The sequence below is a fragment of the Mustela nigripes genome, chromosome 11 (assembly GCF_022355385.1).
Source record: "Mustela nigripes isolate SB6536 chromosome 11, MUSNIG.SB6536, whole genome shotgun sequence".
Classification (NCBI taxonomy): domain Eukaryota; kingdom Metazoa; phylum Chordata; class Mammalia; order Carnivora; family Mustelidae; genus Mustela; species Mustela nigripes.
In genome coordinates this window covers 35,305,233-35,321,424 of record NC_081567.1, presented here as the reverse complement: position 1 = coordinate 35,321,424, position 16,192 = coordinate 35,305,233, and the positions used below count along the sequence as shown (strand labels likewise).

Genomic DNA, 16,192 nt, shown 5'->3' with positions numbered 1-16,192 from the left:
CTGGGGAAGCCTGGGCCCTCCCTGTGGAGCCAGCCCCCAATGAGCGTCCCCTGGAATTCTGGCACAGTGGAGTGACAGAAATTTAACAGGTAATTATCAAGCAACTGCTCTTCTGTAGACACCATGTGAATAATCTCCGTCTTTGGGGGCCACCCCATGAGGTGGGTACCTTTCCTCTCCCCATTCACAGGTGACTGTAACTCCCAACTAGCTCAGGAAGAGATGTGGTAGGGCTTGGCCATGACCCACCCCTGTGCCTGTCCTCCTCTGGCCTTGAATGCTTCTAAACACACTGAGGCCCGGGCTTGAAGAGCAGGTCTGCAGTCAAGCAGCCAGCAAGCAGCTCTCATTTTGAAGCTGTGGTCGCCATGCCTGGCAGCCTCCCACCTGGCGGGTTACTGGTGTGATCTCTACTGCCGTGAGCCGGCAGGTGACGAGCCATGTGGAGGCAGCATGAACCTTGCTTGCCCTTTGTCCTGGGGCTGTGTTGGGGGTTCTGGGGCTCAGGCATCTCCTCGGTCATCAGCCTAGAACAGCGCCCCTCACTGCCATCACTCAGGACTAATGGTTACATGGGACAGGTGTTCCCTGTCCAGCACCAAGGCCCCCTGGCGGGACCAGCCTGGCGGTACCTTAAGGTCCTTGGCCCGTTCGGCACTGTCCTGCACAGCCCGGCCCTGCTCCAGTGGCGGCCGTAGGATCGCTGTGATAGCCTTCTCCTGCCGGTCCAGATCTCTGGCCACCTTGTCCAAGCCAGCCAGCAGATGCCGCCCCTGAAGATCAGAGGCATCTGCCAGAAGGAAATTAGAGTCAGGTGGCAGTGGGGAGCCAGAGGGGGGCCTTGTGGCACAGGGAGAGGACATTGCCCAGCCTCCCCCACCCCTGTCCTGCCTGTCTCCTGCTATCCCATTGCAGCACCGACCTGGTGTCCATCCCCTCCTCCCTGGACCATGGCCCCAGCACCCACCTCCAGGATTCTCTTTCTTCAGCACCTCATGCCGCTGCTGGAGTGCGCTCCTGCTCCTGGCTGCCTTCTGCCGCACGCTCCGGTACTGGCCACCCAAGCTGTGAGTGCAAAAACCGGCTGGGGTCCGGGGCCAGCGCACCCATGGGGCCCCAGACCGCGGCTGGCCAAATGGCCCAGGGGAGTCACCAGGCCCATCAAAATGCTTTGAGAAGTCAAAACCTGGTACACGTGGAAAGTTTGCTATAATGCTATTCTTTCTTTACTTCTGGGTTCAGGTAGGCCAGCCCTTCTCTTCTTCATAACCAGTTTTACTATCTAAAATTCTTTGTTCCTTTGTCTTTCCCACCAAGATGTTACTCCTGAGGTAGCGGTACACAGCAGGTGCTCAATAAACACTTGCTGAATGAATACGTGACAGCATTCCTTGAGTCACTCACTGAACAGAGGAGTTGCTGGGTACTTACTCTGCACCAGGTACTGAATGAACAAGGCCCTGGAGACAGCAAATCTCAAAGAGCCCCTCCCGGCCATGTGACTGACACGCACAGCATTCTAATAAACGGCAGTTACAGGCAGGGGGAGAAGGTGCTTGAGCCAGGGTGGAGGGTGAGTGGACAGTCAGGGGAGGCTTCACAGAAGAAGTGACCATGGAGCTGTCTTAATTCAAGAGGCCTGAGCCAACCAGGCCTGGAGTAAGCATCCAGAGGGAAGGGCATATGCAAAGGCCCAGAGGTAGGTGTCCAAACAGGGAAGAGCCTATGCAAAGACCCAGAAGCACTTGAAGAGCAAGTGCGGACTGTGCCTGCAGCCCGATACTGACATTTGGCAAGTCAACCTGCCAGTGGGGTCTGCTCCTGTCCTACTTGAGCCCCCAAGGGGGTGCAGGTATGGGGTGTCAGTTGCCTCCTGAAGGTGGGCAGGATGCCCAGGGCTGTGAATAGGGCCCGAGGGGCCCAGCGGGTGGTGCCAGCCCTTGCCGGCTCCGTCCTTTGCCCCATACCTGTCCGCCAGAGCCAGGGCCTCGGGGTCAGTCGGGGGGATCACGAAGCAGACGGCGGGGGCAGTCAGCTTATTCCCTGCGCTGTCCGTGAGGTCCCAGCTCTCCCCATTGTTGCTCTGCAGGGTGTAGCTGTAACCCCGTGAGATCAGGCCCTGGCAGGGGCAGGCTGGTCAGAGGGCACGGAGAGACCTGCCCTGGCCAGTGACCAGGAGCCCAATCGCCATCACACCCCAGCCTCCCAAGCCTTAGCCCCTCTCTCTGACCCTCCCCAAGACATTTCGCTGTAGAGTGTAGGGAGGGTCCAGCTGCAAGCAGACATGTGGGACCTGATGTCTCAACACCCACTTGGACTTCCCTTTGAGGAGCCACCCCCGCCCTCACCAGCCCCTGACTGCTCAGGGTGGGCATGTGACTCAGGCCTGGCCAATGTGAACGGCATCTGGAGCCACAGTGACTGGTTTAGGCAGGACACAGGACTCAGCTGGTAGAACAGAGGTCAGGGCAGCTGGTGGGACACTGCGGTGGGGGGGGGGGGTGGCAGAGAGTGACCCCAACTGCAGGGATGGACAGAGGTTCCCTAAAAACATTGTGTGAGGCCCTGCATCCAGCTTTGTCACTCCTAAGGCTCCTCAATCACCTGAAAGGGGCAGATCTGGGCCCAGCCGGTCTGTTGCACCCAGGGACCTGGGCGGCAACTCACCTGGTCACCCTCAAAGTCACAGAGCGCCTCCACGGGGATGGGCTTGAGCGGGGTCTCCCGGCGGTACTTGAGGGGCACAACCTGCTGGCCTCGCTTCTGCAGGCTCCGCACCACATGCTCGTACTTGTCCAGAGCCTTCTCCTGGTCCTGAATGCAGCAGGGGGAGGGCCCAGGTGAGACCACCCACTCCCCCAGGTGGGAGCTGCAGGGAGGGGTGTGGGAGGCCCTGGCTGGGCCCATCACTCACGTCCAGCTCCCGCAGCAGCAACTCAATCTGGTACTGGTCCTTGAAGTCGGGGTTGTACTTCTGGTTCAGGTCCGAGTCCACCTTGTGCAACAGGTCCTGGGCATCCTTCATGTCTTTGTGGAACTAGGGGACACCAGACGGTCCTATCACGGACAGGAAACCAGTAGGACACGGCCGATCCTGGCTGCGGCTTCAAGCCCACCCCTGGCCAGGGGTGGGCAACCCCAGTCACGCTAAATCCACAGGCTCACACCCTCAACCCTCCCTGGCTGGCTTCTGGGGGCCTCTTGGGCCAGGTGCTTTCCTGCCAATCTGCACGCAACCTTTAGGACATTTTAAGCGTTCATACATACGTACTGTTAAAGTTTTCTTTCCTATTTCATTCCTCTCTTTGAGCTAGGGACACCCTGATTTCATGCCACACTTTTCAAAGTCTTGATACACGGAACACAGCCTCCCACTTTGTTCTTGAAAGTTCTCTTGGCCATTCTTTAGTCCATCAACTCTGGAATCCCTTAGCTCTCTCCTGGGCTGTAACAGTGAATGGGACCCTGAGGCGCCTGTGAAGCTCATAGACCAGCGGGGTCCAGACACTGAACCAGCAGTTACACGAATGTCACCTGAGTTCGAGTCCCCAGTCCTAAAGATCAGGCGACAAGCCCTTGTTAAAAATACACATTCCTGTGGAAACCAGCTAGTATCCACCAATGAAGAATGGGTAAACACAATGTAGTCTGTCTATACAATGGACTAGGATTCGGCCACAAAAGGGAATGATTCATGCCATGCCTTGAAAACATCAGGGTCAAGTGAAAGCAGCCAGACACCAAAGGCCACATAAGCTGTGAGTCCCCCTTCATAAAACGTAGAGTAGGAAAATGCATAGAGACAGAAAGATAGGTTAGAGGTTACCAGGGATTGGGGGTCGGAGGAGGGAGAGAGTAGGGAGTAATTGTTTCATGGGTACAGAGTTCTTGTTCGGGATGATAGAAAAGTTATGAAAACCTTCCCAAGGTTAAGGCTGCACAATACTGCATCATGCTCATAAAAGCGGCTAAAATGGTAAATATCCTATATGTTTTACCAAAATGAAAACCCCACACTCCTTCCTGGGCCCCACACTGACCCGTGAAGTCAGATTCTCCAGCCCTGACCTCCAAGGAAGACAGACAAGGGCCTGGCAAGATCAGGGGCACAGCCATGTATGCTGTCAAAAGCACGGGCATGGGGAGGCTTGGGACGGCAGCCCCGTGAGGCCCCTGGAGGAGGCCCTGAGGGGTTTCCGTCAGTGATCCTCTGGGGTTGACTGGGTACCTGGTGGTAGTCTTCCATGTACTTCAGGTGACTCTCCTCACAGATGAGCAGGTTCAGGTACTCCTTCCAGTCTGCATGCACGGCCTCCATGTGTGCCTGCCAAGAGAAGGGGGCAGGGAACAGGTCACTGCTTGGCAGGTGTGTGGGATGCCCAAGGAGGAATGGCAAGATTCTGGAGCAGAAAATGATGGGGGAGGAGGCACCTGGCATCTTCCTGAAAGTGGCCCCCTCAGAGGCAGCCAGCCTCTTTCCAGGCATGGGAAGGAGACAAGGGACATGTTGAGGAGCCAAGCAGGATTGCCATGTACAGGTACTTGGGTTGTACACTGCACAAGGGACAAGCAGGGGCTGCATCTCCCCAAAGGGGTGTTTTTTAAAAATTCATACAAAGGCATCCCTCCCCTCCCTAAATTCATTTCCACCCAGAACTCAGAATGTGACTTTATTTGGAAACAGGATCCTTGCAGATATAGTTAAGGATCTCAAGAGGAAATCATTCTAGATTTAGCATGGGCCCTAAGGTCCAATGATTGATATCCTTATAAGAAAAGGAGATGACATACAGAGACACATAGGGGAGAAGGTTATCTGAAGACAGAGGCAGAGATGCAAGTGATGCAGCCACAGACTGCTGACGACCTCTAGAAGCCAGGATGCAAGGAAGGATTCTGTTCTAGAATATTCAGAGGAAACGAGCCTGTCAACATCTTGATTTCAAACCTCTGGCCTTCAGACTGAGAGAAAGTTTCTGGTGTTTAAAGCCACCAAGTTTGCGGTCACTGGTCACGGCAGCCCTAGGAAACTATTACAGGTACCGTATGGCTTTCAGAAGTCCAGGGGCCAAGGGATGAGATAATGAAAGGAGACAGGGTCAGACAGAGGAAGGAAAGACAGCGAAATGGAGAGACAGACAAGGATGCAGGACCCCCATCTTGGGGGCTGCCCCCACCCAGGGCACACACACCTCTATGGAGTTCCTCCCGGGGTGCTCGGCGGCCAGCAGCTGGTCACCCTCGCTGTGCAGCTTGTTAATTCTCTCTTCTTTGGCCTCCAGGTTCCGGTTGATGAAATTCTGCAGCGGGGGCAGGGGAGGGGGCTCAGCGCCCAGCTGGTGACCCTGTGCTCCCCACCAACCCTGCCCTGACACCCCAGGCCCCCAGGCCCACCTCATACTGGCGCCGGCGGCTGGGGTAGTCGAGGTTGCGGTCACTCCAGTCATACTGCATGCGGCCCTTGGCCTGCTGGTCCAGCCAGTACAGCTCGTTGGTGCAGCGCTGCATGTAATCCTGCAGCGTGCTCAGGTGCTGCTGGCGAGCCTGCGATGCCGCCTGCAGGGGGCCAGCGGGGTGCGGGGGCAAAGACAGGGCTGAAGCCTCCTTCAACCCTCCCCCTCGGGCTGGCTCTGGCTGGTGTGTGGAAAGCCCAGCTCCACACTTCCCTGCTGGACCGCCTTGGTCAAGTCACCTGACCCTCCGAAGCGCATTTGCTCGCTCAGCAACCGTCTATGGCACAGGTACTAAGTGCCGGGCTCCGCTCCAGGCTCTGGGCATGGAGCAGTGAGCCAGCCAGACAAAACCCACAGGGAACAGTCTAGGGAGACTCGCGTTTCCTCACGCGCACAACGGGGATGACAACAGCACTGATCTCATAGGCTACAAAGACTGTCAAACGGTGGCTCAGTGGGCTGAGTGTCTGCCTTCGGCTCAGGTCATAATCTCGGGTGCTGGGATCAAGCCCCACAGAGCCCCATATGGGGCTCTCTACACAGTGGGGAGCCTGCTTCTCCCTCTCCTTGCACTCTCTGTCTCTCTGTGTCAGAGAAATAAATAAAATCCTTTAAAAAAGGTGCCTGGGTGGCTCAGTGGGTTAAGCCTCTACCTTCGGCTCAGGTTATGATCTCAGGGTCCTGGGATCGAGCCCCACATCGGGCTCTCTGCTCGGCAGGGAGTCTGCTTCCTCCTCTCTGCCTGCCTCTCTGCCTACTTGTGATCTCTGTCAAATCAATAAAATCTTAAAACAAAACAACGCATTCCTTAAAGGCTTTGAAAAGGCAACTAGAATACGCTTGCTTATAAAGTGCATGGCATTGTACCTGGCACACATAGTGCTTAGTAAAGAAGCAAGAAGCAGACCGCAGGATAGGCTGTATCCAAGGGACCTATTAGGGCTTTCCACAAGCACAAACTGGGACACCTCTTGGGTGGGGTCCCGGGGTACAATCTTCCCACTCAACCCCTTTCATTCTCGTTGAAACGTTCACCGCACACGCTTCCTGTGCCCCCACCTCTGGTTTCCCACCCCCCTCCTGTCCCATTTCCCAGCGGGGCTTCTCACCAGCAGTTTCTGGTACTTGGCCTGGAGTTCGCTGTTCTGCTCCTGTGGACAGAGCCAAGGGCAGGGGTCAAGGCGGGGCTGCAGGTGTGAGCCCCTCTCCCCCAGGGGCCAGGCCCCCAACACAACCACACGTACCTTGCCCCCATCTTTGGCCAGGTGGGGCCCGATGGCCTTGACCTCATTGTGGAAGATATTGTGCTGTTCCACCTGGTGGTCCACCAGCGGCAGGTCCGTCCCAAAGCTCTGGCTGCTCAGTTTGTCCTAGGAGGGTGGGCGAGGAGGCGGCCCACGAACGGTGGGTGAGGCCCTGGGACGTGCAGCCCACCCACCCCAACGGCCAAGAAGGGAGCCCAGGGGCCCCGTGAGAGATGTGGGGAGTGACGGTCACCTTTACCGCCGCACCTACATGTGTCATCTCACTGTAACCTCAGAGGCCCCCACAACTGTCATTTCCATTTCACAGATGGGGAAATGGAGGCCTGGTCAGGGCAGTCGCTTGCCCAGGTCACATCACTAAGCGACGACTGCTGGCCCAAGCAGCCAGCCAGAAATCTGGCCGCTCCTCCTAACCTGCCCGGCACCCCAACAACCAGGCTTGGAGAGGAATCCCAGGAGGGTCCCAGTCTCCAACACATCTGCTGGGTGACACTGAGCTGGGTGCTACACCTCTCTGAGCTTTGCCGTCTGCGCTGACGCAGCCACTGAGAAACGTCGGGGACGTGACCCTCCGCAAGGCAGGACCGTGGTACCCATGAAATGGTGGGGTCCTCCCTGCACACGGCTGAAGCCGGGGCCGTACCAGCTTCTCGTCCACCAGCGCCGCCCAGTTGACCTGCGGGTCGACCTCCTTCACCACCAGGTTGTAGATCTGCTTGTGTTTCCCACGGAGGCTGGTCACACGCTCCTTCAGCTGACGGATGCTGGGCAGGGAGAGTGGCCAACCTGGTTAGTGGGGCCGGTTGGCAGGCCCACTACCCACGCCCCTTCCCCCAGGAGGGGCCTCCCACCCCAGACACTGGCCTGGGGCTTTCTGCTCAGGGGCTTGGAAGGACAGGGACCAGGGCCTTGGGTTCCAGACCATCACTACATCCTTCCTCACCCTTCCTTCCCCTATCAGTGTTTCCCCGGAGCCTACTCTATGTCCAGAACCATAGAAGGTTCTGGAAGAAAGAGGCAGGAACCACAGGGGTAGTGTGGGCCATGACAGGAATGACGCAAGGAGTCATGAGACACCCTGAGACCCTTGCGCCTGCCAGGGTGGGGAGCAAGAACCAGGCGGGAGGCGTTTTGGGGGCTGGTTTATCCACATCTGAGCTGAGGGGAGAGCCATGAGCACAGGAAACTGGCTGGACATCAGGGAGTGGGAGAGCGTGCTCAAGGGCTTGGAGGTCAGACAGCATCACGGTCAGGGACCTGTGGTCACACAGGGACCAAAACGGGGGATGTCAGAGCTGAGCCTCAGTTTCCCGGGCTACAAAATGGGTCGTCATGAAGATAACAAAAAGCATTTGGCATGTACCTTGCATCTAGTTAGCCCTCAGTAAACCTTGAGTTGGGCTCCGGAATGCTGAGCGGTCTATAGCCCTCCTGCCCCATCCCAGGAACCTAGAGCAGAGGGGACTTACTCCTCGGCAATCATGTCTCCCTGCGGATGCTTCATGTGCTTGGCGATGGCCGCGTCCGCCTCCAGCACATACAGCAGCTTCTCCGAGTCTGATACCTTCTGCAGGGTCACGTCCCGGTGCTCGGGCTGTCGGCCCTCCTGCAGCCGGGCCAGGTCCTGTGAGAGTCCAGACAAAAAAGGGGGCGGCGGATGGGGACTCAGTGGGCACTGTGGGGGTGGCACGGTGGGAGCAGAGGGCCAGCAAGGGGTTCCCAGTCCCACCTAGCCTCTCCTCTGCCTCTCGCCAAGCAGCCCAAGCACTTCGTGGGGAGGCTCTGAGACACAGCTTCCAATGAAGAGGCCTGACCCTGCCCAGTCCAGTCAGATAAACAGATAAATCTCACAAAGGTGATTCCAAGTTCATACAAGTTGGTGTTTACCAAGGAAACACACCAGAGGTGGAACAGCAGGGAACTGCTTTAGATTCTGTGGTCAGTGAGCCCCTTTGGAGGCAGTGACACAAGCTAAGAACTAAGGATGAAAGAAAAGAGTGTTCTAGGCAGAGGGAACAGCCTGTGCAAAGGCCCTGAGGCAGGAAGGCAGGCTGTAGGAGGAAACTGTAAGAGGTGCAAGGCAACAAGACCCCATCCGTCCTTAAGGGCAATGCCTCAGGGCTCTGAGAGGACGAGATAACAGGGGCGAGGACAGTCATCTGTCGCTGACGGGGCTGGGTGGGAGCTGACCACAGCGGATCTGGGGGCGGCGTCTGCAGAAATGGTGTGAGTCAACAGAGAAGGCGGATTTTGGGGAGGCATCGCTGATGAGTCCAGGGCCTCTGCTTGTTTAGGGAAGAGCAAGGACCTGGCAGTCAGGACAGCAGGTGTCTAAACACAGCCTGTTAGCTCATTCGGTCAACATTCCTGCAGCCCAGCCACACGCCATGAGAGGCCCCGGAGACCCCAGGCCCGCGGGGGAAGCAAAGACAGGCCGGTGACTGGGCTGAAGACAGACCATGGTGGTAACACAGGGGGCCTCGAGGAGCCAGTGTCCTCCCCTGAAGGGTCTCAGCGTCCCCACCTCTGCCATGGGAATAAGGAAGAGGCGTCCAAGTGACCCCAAGTGTAGGGTTCCACTTTGCCCAAATCCGTGGAGACAGGAAGTAGATGCATGGTTGCCAGCGGCTGCGGGTGGGTGTGTGGGGGGGTACTAGGAACAGGAAATGAGCACAAGGATTCTTACTAGGGGATGAAAATGTTCACAAACCCATTTATGGAAACGGCTGAGCCACTTGGAGAAGTTACTAAAAACCACTGCATTGTACACTCGAAGTGGGAGCTTCTCCTGATACGTAAAACACACCTCAATAAACCTGTTACAAAAGCCAAAAGAAGTGAACGAAGGGGTGTACTTCCTGGCCTAGAGGAAAGAGCAGACGTCCCCTGAGAAGAAGAAAAGGAAGAAGAAAAAGCCTCCCAACCCCAGGAAGGCTGAGGGGCAAGTGGGGCCCTGCGCGTCAGGGGCTTGGAGGTGACGCCCAGCGGGGCCTGGACCATCTCTCCGGCCTCATGCGGAGAGAAACATCGTGGTTCTTGGCTCGGGTGGGACAGTCTCCCCTCCATCCTTTCCAGCTGATCGGCAGCTCTCCTGGGCACTCACAGTGTCAAAGATTAATTCTGCAAACGGGGAAGTAAATTAATCATTACCTCATTCATGCAAGAGCTGTGTGGGAATACAAGCTCGCTTGAAACGCGCTAGCCGGGCGGAGAGAGAGAACATTGAGCTGAGAGATGCTGCGTTCAAGGGTTCACAGTCAGGCAAAACAGATCGATGGATGGAGGGGTCAGCGTCGTGGTTACCTCTGGGGGATACGGATTGGCAAGGTCCACGAGCAGCTTTCCGGGAAGTGTGCTCTATCCTGACCTGAGCATGGTCCCCTGGGTCCCTACGGACACAAAGGCCCTTAAAACGTGGACGTTTTCTACAGACCTTATGGGATGTACACCTCCAGTAAAAGGTTTTTATGAGTTAAAAAAAATCATAGGGACTGATGGAGCTTATAAATCACAGGCATGTTGAGGGGGCAGATGACTGATAGAGCAAATCCAGCAGCGGGGACCAGCAGAATCTGGGGGGAAGGGGTACAAATAATCTCTGTGCAGTTCGTGCAACTTTTCTGCACATTTAAAAATTTAAAGAGAGGGGCGCCTGGGTGACTCAGTGAGTTAAGCCTCTGCCTTCAGCTCAGTCATGATCTCAGGGTCCTGGGATTGAGTCCCACATCGGGCTCTCTGCTCAGCGGGAAGCCTGCTTCCCCCTCTCTCTGCCTACCAGTGATCTCTCTCTCTCTCTTTCTGTCAATAAATAAATTTAAAAATCTTTAAGAGAAATTTTTGAATAGACAAATGGCTATATATTGTACAATTCCGTTTATATGAAACCGAATATGAACGAACACAAGTAAATTCATAGGCACAGGAAGAAGCAGATGAGGGTTTCTGGGGGCTGCAGGGGAGGGGCATGGGGAGGGACCGCTGTTGCGTACGGGGTTCCCTTTGGGGGAAGGGGAATGTCTTGGAACTAGGAGGAGGTGGTGGGTGCCCAGCCCTGCGAACAGCCTACAGGCCACTGACTTGCACCCTTTAAGTGGTTCACCCTACGTTCTGTGAATCTCACTTCAATCTAAGAAAACAAGAACATTGAGAAGAACTTTGGGGTAATAAAATGAATAGTGACATCTTCTAAGAAGTGAAACGATAGAAGGGGAAAAAAGAAAGCAAAAGATTTGTCCATATGGTCATCCAAGCACGGCTTCTATTTTCAGGTTTGCTCATCTGAAGTTAAAAAACAGTCCAAAATTATCCCCCAAGTACAGCCTTGTTACGGTGAGTCATTACTCTAAGCGAATAAAAATGAGAGCTCGAGACCCTATCCACGCTCGCTCGCTCTCCTTCACACACGCACACAGGAAAAGGTCCACCAGATACACCAAAAGGTTAATAAATGTTAACAGCTGATACATCTCTCTGGTGCTGGAATTATACAGGATTTCAATTTGCTTTTTATATTTTGTTTATCAGCCTGAAGGATTTGTAACAAACCCATATTACTTTTATTAGGACGAAAATGGACACACCCAAAAAGCTGTTTTCATTTAGGAAAGAAAATAGCAGGCGCCACAAGAGGAGGGGAATGGAAATCAGCAGAGGCGCTGGGACAAGGCTGCGGCCTGAGGGGTGAGCTGAGGGGCTGGCGAGACTCTGGGGCAGGGAGAAGCTGGCAGAAGGGCAGGTGACGGCAGGAAAGGAGCCGGCGGAGGGCCCCTGGCGGGGAACAGAGAGCGCGCCCCTCGCCTTTCCTGCTCGTTCCCACACTGCCATTCCTCACTCCTGGCTCTGCCATCCCCAGCCCATTCCATCCCTGTGGCTGCCTGTGGACTGGTCCTGGACCAGCAGACCCGAGCATGGTCGAGGGAAGCGGTGTTGGGGTGGGGGTGGGGCAGCCATAGCTGGGCCAGGCCTTGAGCTTGCTCATGACATGTTCACCCTCTGGCCCCCATTCCTCTGGCCCTGCCTCTTGGTCACCTCCTGGGTAGGAAGGCGGATGAAATACAGACCATCCAAATTTCAGATAAACCATGGATAACTCTGTAGTGTAAGTATATCCCAAACACTACATGGGATATACTTCTATCAAAAAAAATCGCCTGTGTTCCAAAAGTCAAATTTAAAGTACACCCTGTATTTTTATTTGCTAAATCTGGCCACCGCACCTCTGGGATGCCTCTGGGGCTAGCTCTGTCACAGATGAGTCACCTCGTTGTCTCTGAACCTCAGTGTCCCCAGCTACAAAATGGGTATAAGCTCAACCGCACTGGGCTGGCGGAGGGTTCAAAGGGACAGTCGTCCTGGCAGCTCCCAGGCATCCCGCCTGCTACAGGTTGCTCAGGAGAACCCGTGGCTCCGAGTGGCTGTTAGCCCACGTCACAGAAGAGGGAAGAGAGACACAGAGAGGGAACACGATCTGCCTCGCTACTTTCTCCCTCTTCTCCGTGAAACGAGAATCGCATGCTTCTGAGGAAAGGCAGGGGACGTACAAGAATGAGGGTATCGATGATCATACCGAGCCCCGTGATAGACCTGCATAACCTCGCTGAATCTTTACGGCAGCAGAGGGGATGGGGATGATCGCTTTTACCCTGTTGGAGGCAATCACACACACACACACAGAGGTATGGCGACTTGCCTCAGGTCACACAGTAAGGGGCAAAGCTGGGATGCTAGCAGGACTTGGTTCCTGAGACCATAGCTCCCCTCCAGACAAGGTCCACGAGCTGCAGGAACTTAGCCCCCAGAGTCGAGGGCTGATACTCACAGCAATAATGAGATTTCTCCATCTCAGCACTCCTGACCTTTGAGGCTGGATCACTCGGGGGAGGAGGGACATCCTATGCCCTCAAGGGTGTTTACGAGCATCCCTGGCCTCCACCCAGGAGATGCCCGTCCACCCTACTACCCCAGCTGTGACAGCTAAAAATAACTCCAAATGTGGCCACAGGTTCCCTGGGGGGTAGGGCAGAATCCACCCCCTTCCCAGTAAACACTGTTGGGTCGGGCAAAACCCTGGTCCCAAATGGGGCTGACAGGATGGCGGCGGGGGGGTGGGGTGGGGGGCACTCACGCTCTGCATCTTGGCCTCCGTGTCCACGATGTTCTTCTCCACCTGGTCGGCATTCTTCTGCAGCTGCTCGATCAGCTCTGACAGCTCCTTGTTAGAGATGCTGGGGATGGAAGACAGGAGGTGGGCTGGGGCCAGCAGGGCGGGCCGTGTCCCCACCAGCCTCAGCGGGAGCCTGGCTGCCCACCCCGTCTCCTGCACCCCCCCATTCTGGGCCGACATCACCAAAGCCACAGAAACAAAACAGCTTGGGGCGAGTTTCTATTTTTACATGGCAAAACACCTTTCCTATGGTTTTTTTTCCCCCATATTTTTTACTGAGATAGAATTCACATGCTATGAAATTCACCCCCTTAAAGCCTGTAATTCATTCAGTGGGTGTTAAGATGCACAAGGTTATACTGATGTGTGTCGGGCCCTGCCTCTGCTGTTGCGTCCTTTCAACACCAGAGAGGGAATGGAACTTGGCCAATGTCACCCAGCCAGCCAGTAATGGTCAAGATTAGCACCCCAGGGGCACCTGGGGGGCTCAGTCAGTTGACTGCCTTCGGCTCAGGTCAGGATCTTACGGTCCCAGAATGGACCCCCACATCAGGCTCCTTGCTCAGCGGGACATCTGCTTCTCCCTCTGCCACTCTCTGTGCTCCCCTTCTGTGCTCTCTCTTTCAGATAAATATATAAAATCTTAAAAAAAAAAAATTAGCACCTAATTCCCCAATGTCCGCTAAAAACCTTTCTGTATTGACTCCACCATAGAGCCCAAGCACCCAGAGGTTTCATTCTACTTGCACTCATTCAGCTCCCGCTATAGGCCAGGCCCAGCTCCGTGCACAGAGAAAGCCTCACCCTCTGACAGGTCACCCCCTAGATGGGAGGAAATCAGCATTTACAGAAATAACACATGACTGAGATAGGCATGAGGGGCTCAGGATGCCCAGAGGAGCCTCAGGGCTGGCCGGGTGGGGACGTGACTGGTCACTGAACGTTTCCTGGAGGAGGTGGGGAGCGGCTAGGTTCTGAAGAATGGGGAAGAGTTTGGGGCTCAGGGGCAGAAGGCTTCAATGACAAGAGGTCACAAAGAGGTGGGTCCTGGGCATGTCCATTGTGGGGGGCAGGGCAGGGCTCTGGACCCTCAGGCAGAGGGCAGCCACCACCTTTTCCACAGTGGACTTCTTCAGATCGAGGCCTGGGACCCACGTCCTGGGACATGAAATATTCAGATTCCCAGGAACTAACCCGGCCCCTCTGGATCTGGATCTCCAGAGCTGGGCCCGGGAAGCTGTATTATTATTGCTCTGGTTATTACGGGTTCTCCAGGGGACCCTGATCCCCTGTGGAGTTTGAGGTCCAACACTTGCTGGTACTGCTGGTAAGCGGGGAGGGGGCGGTTGTCTCGGGGGCAGAATTGGGCCCAGCCAACAGAACCTATGAGTCTGTCCACCGCGTCTCAAACCCTGACTGAGAGTTTGCTCTGTGCCAGGCCTGGATGCACGGGAGCCAGGGCCCAGGGGTGGGAGGGAGGGAGAAACAAAATCCAGGTACCCTCTGCCAAGTCAATCACGGAGGCAACCTTTCCCAAAGTGGGTCCCAGGAACCCCAATGCTGTAAGTCACTCCCAGTATGTAGGCTTTATGAGTCAAGGCAGCTTGACCCTTGAGAAGTCCATGAACCTGGAAAGGCTCTGAGCAGTCCTGCAGTGCAGAAAGCTGGTATTGGGTGGAGAGGAAGGGAGTGCTCAGAAGGGACTCTGTGTGAGGGATCGGAGCAAGGAAGGGTAAAGGCTGGGCTGCCAGGGCATGGACTGAGCCCACAGCCCTCACCCCCCTGGCTGGTCAGACCCCATGGGGAGCACAAGTCCTTCTAGGCCCCGCCCCTCCACCAAACCACTGATCCTCAGCCTGGCCTGCGGCACTCAGATGTGGCAAATCTTAAACCAAATATTTAACCCACAACTGCTCAAGCATCATCAGGAAGCCCCCGTGTGGATTCGGTGGGGGTCGCTGGCTCCGTGCAGCCCCACCTCAGGACACGGGACCAGCTCCCAAACCAGCCCCTTCACTGGCTGCGAAATGTAAGCAAAGTGCCTTCTGGACCCCAACCTGGGCTGGCCCATTATTCCAGCCAAATCCTAGCACCAGAAAGGGGACAAAATGGGGTGGGGGGGTGGAATAACCAGGCTCAGGAACATGGTGTTCCTGGCAGAGGACAAAGGAGGGCTCCGTGGGAGCTTCTGGCCAGACAGGCATGGGCTCCAAGTCCAGGGGACCATGTGCTGCCTGGACCATCTCAGGCAAGCACCTTACCTTCGAGATACCTCTGCTTCTCCGTTTGTCTACAGGGGATGCCCACCAAGGGATTGTGATAATTTGGTACTTTCCACGCACGCTTCGCCAGACATCAGATATGTTCACAGGCACTTCCCCAACAACATCCTCACCCTAAGCCCCAGGGGAGGGCTGTGTGCCCCTTTCCAGGGACTTTATAGGAAACCAAGGCTCAGAGATGTCAAGGTGCTTGTCCAGCATCATACACCCAGAACTCTGCTCAGGCAGTCTTGTTCTAGAGGCCATTTCATCAAATACAGGGCTCACAGCTACTCACAGGAGTGCTGGGAAAATCACAAGCACACATACGGCAACCACCACCATCACCAGAATAGTATGAGCTTGTATTTACTTTCCACATGCCAGGCTCTCCGCTCACTTCTTAATCTTCATTACAATCCTGTGAGGTAGGTGTTGGCCCAGGGGGTCAGGATATTATTGTTCCCCACTTTACAGATGTGCAAATGGAGGACCAGAGAGTTTCAGTAACTTTCCTAAAGCTACACAGTAATTAAGTGTTTGAGCCAGAATTCCAACCCAGGCAGGCCCCCAAATCCATGCTGTTAACAACCTCCTGTGACAATCCTGCAGGGCTCCCAGGACATCTGAGGCATGCACTGCCAAGTACCCTATACCACAACAGGATACCACTTCTCACCCACCAGGATGGTGATAATCAGAAAGACATATCACAACGATTTGGTGATAAGGATATGGAGAAATCAGAATCCTCATTCACTAGAGGGTGGGAACTGTAAAACGGTGCAGCTGCTTTGGAAAGCAGTTTGGAAGTTTCTTAAAAAGTTAAACATAAATGGGGCGCCTAGGTGGCTCAGTGGGTTAAAGCCTCTGCCTTTGGGTCGGGTCATGATCCCAGAGTCGTGGGATCGAGCCCCTCGTCGGGCTCTCTGCTTGGCAGGGAGCTACTTCCTCCTCTCTCTCTCTGCCTACTTGTCATCTCTGTCAAATAAATAAATAAAATCTTTTTTTTTTTTTTAGATTTTATTTATTTATTTGAGAGAGAGAGAG

The 16,192-nt window shown here is 55.2% G+C and overlaps 1 protein-coding gene across 2 annotated transcripts in view; it reads right to left on the bottom strand.

The window, feature by feature from the left end:
* Positions 1–16,192, bottom strand: part of PPL (periplakin) — a 44,704-nt gene that overhangs the window by 9,513 nt on the left and 18,999 nt on the right. For both annotated transcript variants that reach the window (XM_059415386.1, XM_059415387.1), the window contains 13 exons: positions 12,843–12,942; positions 8,188–8,342; positions 7,362–7,482; positions 6,698–6,823; positions 6,563–6,604; positions 5,395–5,556; positions 5,193–5,300; positions 4,229–4,324; positions 2,915–3,037; positions 2,668–2,814; positions 1,968–2,119; positions 968–1,065; positions 633–790 (listed from right to left, as the gene is read on the bottom strand). In XM_059415386.1, the coding sequence (XP_059271369.1) occupies positions 633–790; positions 968–1,065; positions 1,968–2,119; positions 2,668–2,814; positions 2,915–3,037; positions 4,229–4,324; positions 5,193–5,300; positions 5,395–5,556; positions 6,563–6,604; positions 6,698–6,823; positions 7,362–7,482; positions 8,188–8,342; positions 12,843–12,942 (1,588 nt within the window). The remainder of the gene's footprint in view (positions 1–632; positions 791–967; positions 1,066–1,967; positions 2,120–2,667; positions 2,815–2,914; positions 3,038–4,228; positions 4,325–5,192; positions 5,301–5,394; positions 5,557–6,562; positions 6,605–6,697; positions 6,824–7,361; positions 7,483–8,187; positions 8,343–12,842; positions 12,943–16,192) is intronic.